The sequence below is a fragment of the Danio rerio genome, chromosome 5 (assembly GCF_052040795.2).
Source record: "Danio rerio strain M-AB ecotype USA chromosome 5, GRCz13ab, whole genome shotgun sequence".
Taxonomy (NCBI): domain Eukaryota; kingdom Metazoa; phylum Chordata; class Actinopteri; order Cypriniformes; family Danionidae; genus Danio; species Danio rerio.
In genome coordinates this window covers 68747572-68753789 of record NC_141025.1, presented here as the reverse complement: position 1 = coordinate 68753789, position 6218 = coordinate 68747572, and the positions used below count along the sequence as shown (strand labels likewise).

The window sequence follows — 6218 nt, the reverse complement described above, 5'->3', positions numbered from 1 at the left end:
TTTGTGATTCAGAATCCGCCGTCAGCGATTCATTCTACCACACAATTGACTCACAACGAGCCAAAGAGCAGATTTTTACAAATAAAACATGTACTAGCCTGGAAATATGTGTGTAAATATACTGTATGAGTAAGTTTTAACAAACGTTATTGAAACATATCTTATGTCAATGTATATTGAGACATTACTAAGTAAATTTGAACAATATATATATTTAGGTTGTAAAGGACTATTTGAGCTATTTGACTATTCGGTTGTTTGAACAGTTTCTTTAAAGTGAAACGTTTCAAAGAATTGGTTCGCGCAGATGATTCGGACTAGTTGTGTCACGTGATCTCTCCTACGTTTGGGTGCTGGTGTGTCTGTAATATCTGTTCATTATCATCCCGAAATCATTTCTTTAATCAAATGGATTTTTACTTTCTCTGCTATTTTACATTAATCCTCTATGTCGAGGCATGATATGGCAACCAATGTCTAAACCATACGTCTAAACGCGCGAAATGATTGACAGGCCTTAAGTGGTCTCTGATTGGTCAGTTTAGACGTGGGTCGGCCCCTTTTAGTGTGATTTCCATACATTTGAGTAATATACAAACGCGGAGTCATATTTAGGACATTTTACCTTGCTTGATATATTCGTGTACTAAGTCGACACAACTATTAAAAGCAAAATTCTAATTATTGTAGCCCAAATTTGTGCGTGTGTCTATATACACTCACCGGCCACTTTATTAGGTACACTTGTCCAACTGCTCGTTAAGGCGAATTTCTAATCAGCCAAGGCTGGTCTGAGTATTTCAGAAACTGCTGATCTACTGGGATTTCCAAACACAACCATCTAGGGTTTGCAGAGAATGATCCAAAAAGGGAAAATATCCAGAGAGTGAGGTGCAAATGCTTTGTTGATGCCAGAGGTCAGAGGAGAATGGCCAGACTGGTTCGAGCTGATAGAAAGGCAACAGTGACTCAAATAACCACTTGTTACAACCGAGGTCTGCAGAAGAGCATCTCTGAACAAACACATCCAACCTTGAGAAGAATGGGCTACAGCAGTAGAAAACCACACCAAGTGCCACTCCTGTCAGCTAAGAACAGAAAACTGAAGCTACAATTGGCACAGGCTCACCAAAATTGGACAATAGAGGCTTTCTGCTGTGACATTCCGATGGTAAGGTCGGAACAACATGAAAGCAAGGACCTATCCCGCTTTGTATCAACAGTTCATGCTGGTGGTGGTGTAATGGCGTGGAGAATGTTTTCTTGGCACACTTTGGGCTACTTCTAGCAGGATAACGCGCCATGTTGTAAACCTTGAATTATCCCAAACTGGTTTCTTGAACATGACAATGAGTTTACTGTCCTTGAATGGCCTCCACAGTCACCAGATCTCAATCCTTTGAGCACCTTTGGGATGTGGTAGAACAGAAGATTTGCATCATGAATGTGCCGCTGACAAATCTACAGCAACTGCGTGATGCTATCATGTCAATATGGACCAAAATCTCTGAGGAATATTTCCAGTACCTTCTTGAATCTAAGCCACAAAGATTTAAGGCAGTTCTGAAGGCAAAAGAGGGCCCAAACCAGTAAGGTGTACCTAATAAAGTGGCCAATGAGTGAATATAATTAAATATTATATATAAAAATATAATTATATATAAATATAAACACAAAATGTAAAATACATACAAAATTAAAAGAAAATGTTGCTCAAACATTTCTTCTAAAGAAATGATTATAGGGACTTGATTTTGTAAATGATTTTAAGCATAATGAATAAAATCTCTATAGTTTCTATGTTGGTTTCTGCTTTTTGAAAAGCATAACAATACACATCCAGAGAAAAAGAAATCAAGAAAAATAACTGTTCTTTCATATTTTTATAATGCCCAAAAACTAAGCGTATTAGGCATCTATGCAATGCAAACTCAACATAAAAAAAACAATGAAATAAAATGATCCCATCCTAGGTAACACTCGGTGCATCATGCCACAATTTGGCATAGTACAAGAACAAAGGATTCAACATGTGCATGTTAGTTTCATTCTGAATCATCCAAAACCCATCATTACACACCATTCATCAGACTAAATCCTCATCAGTGTGTCCATTTTGTTTAAAGTCAAGGTAATACTCAAACTCCTCCAGCAGGGGGCAAAAGTGGGCAACAAATATGCAGCACTCGAGCACAGAAAATAAATCATACACACTCATAGACACACTTAAGGCTCCTTTTTCTTGCTTTAAAAGGAGAGAAAAGAAACCACAGGCACAACATTACAAGACGAAACATGTGACGACGAAATAAATGTGTATTTGTGAACTTCTCCAGCAGTTCAATTACCATTTCAAATGTAATTTGGGGACCAATACTAATTAAAGGCATAGTTTACCCTAAAACTATCATTTATTTCCCTCACGACGTTTTAAACCTTTATGAGTGAATTAAGTTGAACACAAAAGATTATAGATTGAAGAATCCTGGCAGAGATTTACTTCCATAGTAGGAAAAAATACTATTAAAGTCAATTCATGCCAGCATTTTTCTAAATATCTTTTGTGTTCGCCAAAATAATAATTTGAAGGATAAATAAATGGCAGAAGTTACATTTAAGTGAACTATCCCTTTAAATCCGGTAAACATGTTAAGCTTAACAACATGAACCGGACTGAACCCATCAAAAGGTGTCAAACAAAAGCTATTAACACCTATAAACGCTACTTTTCAAAGACAATGACAAAAAAAAAAAAGATAACTATGCGCTGGTCTAACCTCAAGCAACCATTTCAAGCAAACTCATATGGTATATAATAACGTGAAATGTCAAAACTGAACAAACTGTTGTGAAGCAAGATGGCGACGTTTCTTCAGTCTTATTTCGTAAGGCAGTCAACCTCTATTCAGAGTTCATAGAAGATCACTAAAAGCCTTTGAGAGTGAACAATACATCTCTACAAAGTTCGGTTCACTCATATTAGAGATGAAAACCAGGATGTGTCTGTCTGGAAATCATCTTCCGGTGACGCTGGACTGTTAACATGCTTGATTTTAATCTTAAGGCTGATATTTCTTCTTTAAAAAAACTAAACGAAATCACAGTGAACTACACAAACACAACGCTGCAGTGCGAATCCCAAGCACGACACCCCATAATCTTCGGAAAACATGATCCTTGTGTGATGCTTGCGTATAAGGACAGGTAATATGAGTGAAAGGTTAACTGTTGACCATCCGGTTCTGGCTGGAGTCGACCGAGACTGAACAGAAGCGGTTTTAAAAAAAGCACAATGTCAAACTCTGAAGCTCTCTCCTTTGCCGTCAATGTGTCGAAGGCGCAGGTAGACATCCGTGCCGATGCCCTGCATTGACTGGATGGCCAAGGATCCGCCCAGGTATTCGGCGTACGCTCTGGATGTGGGCAGACCGAAGCCAAACCTGCAGGAGAAAATGAATACAAGCTATTTAACGGGATCGTTCACACCAAAATGTAGAATCTGTCATCATTTACTCATCTTCCACTTGTGTGTGTCTTTATTCTGTTGAACACAGAGGAAGATATTTTGAAGAATGTTGGCAAAAGATTTCCAGTGTTTTTTGCTCCTACTATGGAGATCAATGGCTGAAAAACAGCCCAAAATTCTTCAGAAAATCTTGCTTTGTGCTCAACAGAAGATAGAAATTTATAAAAGTTTACAGTAAATGAAGAGGGAATTTCCATTTTTGTGAAAACACAATCACTTTAAATAAAACAACTTCAATAGACACCTTCAAAAGGAAGATGTTTTAGTTAGAAAAGCTGGATGTAGGGATGCATGATTTTGGAAAAACATGACACTGTGATATTTTGTTTTGCCATGATATACAGTTGAAGTTTTTTCTTTTTTTAAATATTTGCCAAAGAGGTTCAACAGAGCAAGGAATTTTTCATAGTATGTCTGATAATATTTTTTCCTCTGGAGAAAGTCTTATTTGTTTTATTTCGGCTAGAATAAAAGCAGATATTAATTTAAAAATAAAAAACATTTTAAGATCAAAATTATTAGTCTCTTTAAGCCATTTTTTTCTCGATATTCTAGAAGAACAAACCATCGTTATCCGCTTGTTAAGTGTGACGTCACGCGAAGCAGCTTCCGGGTCCAAGCACTATATTCAACTGAATGGGGAGACTCATGAAATGGTAATAATAAACGTTTACAAAGCGAAGGCTTTCGAAAATCACGATTGCAGTATATATGTCCATGCCTAATATCAGATGGCCAGAAAGTGATTAATTTTTTTTTATAAATTGTTAAATTTTTGGTATTTGATATGCAGCAAGCTCAGAGATTGTTGTGTACTCAATCTCTGATTTCTATATAAAATTAACTTTAATGTGTGATAGGAATAAAACGTGATCATAAACAAATGATTTCTCCACTCAAGTGAATGGCGGCTTGAACCCGGAAACAGTATACATACGTCACAAACACGTCACCACTTAAAAAGCGGATACAATAACTTGCCTAATTACCCTAACCTGCCTAGTTAACCTAAAAAACCTAGTTAAGCCTTTAAATGTCTCTTTAAGCTGTATAGAAGTGTCTTGAAAAATATCCAGTCAAATATTATTTACTGTGATCATGGAAAGATAAAATAATATAAGAATTAATTCATTATTAGATGAAGAAATGACTTCGTTTGAACATTTTAGTGATTGAAAGTACTAAAATTGAAAGTACTAAAACTGCCAGCAGGTGGCGCAAAGACTTAATAGGTTCATTTGTTCAACTGATTCGTTTAAACTGAAGACTGTTTATAAATGAATCACTGAATAATTAGACTGATCGACTCCAAACAAATAACTGCTGTCTTTCTATGAGATTCAATCGTTAGTGCTGTGGTTTTGCTTTAACATTATTGTAAAATAAAAAAAGGACATTATCATGTAAAAAACAAAAAAGAGGACATTATCATGTATAAATCTTAATTCATGTTAGCAAATTAGCATTACTACAGGAAAACGTGACCAACTTTAGTTAAGTCAAAGTATCATGTAATATTTAAGACAAGTCCTAAAAGTATAATAACTACATTAACACTTTATATGGCCTCAAATTAAATATATGCAAGACTTTATAGGGATCTGTGCAAACCCTGTTGTGACTTTGAAGATGTAAAGAGAGCAGCGTCTCACTACAGACTTCAGGATCCAGGCTGAACTGGCTGAATCTGGATCACATTGAGCAGACCACATTTAAACACTACAAGAATGCAAAGAGGCCTGCAAAGTCAGCTCAGCTGCTTTAAGGGGACAAGATGTAAACATTTACATGTGAGGAAAACAACATGATCCTAACCAGCATATCTGTAATAACTAAATTCAAAGCGATAGTTACCCAAAAATGTTTTTCTATAGTACACTTTTTCCTTAATATGGAAGTCAATGGCTACTAGGTATGGGCTGGTATAAAATTGACGCTGTATGGGCTGGTATAAAATATCACTGTTTCACAATATTGTGATTACTGCTCTAAAATATATCATTTTAAAATGTCCGAGTAAAAAACAAAAACGTTTCCTCCTTTGAAAACAATATATTTTATTTGGATAAACTTTTAATATTTTGGAGTTGTAAACCTGTCAAGGTAAATAATTCAAATGAATCAATGACTTCTGCTGTCTTCATCAGTTTCAAAAAGGGATTTCTTTACAATTTAAAATGGCATCTTTGGATATCTTTTCTGCTGGAGATACTGCTGTCTAGAGCTGCACAATTAATCGTTAAAAGATCGCGATCTCGATTCGACCCCCTAGGCGATCTTAATCCAGCATTTCTACGATTCTGTCAATCATATTTTCAAGTTCAGGAGAGAAGAAAAGGCAACTGCACGAGTCTTTTCATTGTTTCACACACGTTGCTCAGTGACATTCACACCTCCAAATGATGTTGAATGAGTCACAATGTACTTGTAAGGTGTAATACACTAAAAAATGTCTTTTTTGTCTTCATATAATGATGTTTTCGCGATTGGAAATCACACGTGACGTGAGCTGCTGACCGTGAGCTGTTATAGAGAGGGCGTGCGTGCTCTACTTAATGATAGACGTGTGCGCGTCTACTTTAGTGAACAGAACCTGCATATGTTGTGAGTAACAGGTAATACAGTTGTAAATAATGTTCCGTTTTTGGCACAGAGTGATCGTTTGGGAGCCGTGTACAAAGTATGAACGCAC

The 6218-nt window shown here is 36.3% G+C and overlaps 1 protein-coding gene across 3 annotated transcripts in view; it reads right to left on the bottom strand.

Moving 5' to 3' along the window:
• Positions 1-1868: 1868 nt before the first annotated feature.
• Positions 1869-6218, bottom strand: part of bckdk (branched chain keto acid dehydrogenase kinase) — a 37858-nt gene continuing 33508 nt past the window's right edge. For all 3 annotated transcript variants that reach the window (XR_015489925.1, XR_015489923.1, NM_213060.2), the window contains 1 exon segment: positions 1869-3440. Coding sequence is in view for 1 of the 3 variants with exons in the window: in NM_213060.2 (NP_998225.2) it covers positions 3296-3440 (145 nt within the window). In the remaining 2 variants the exon portion in view is untranslated.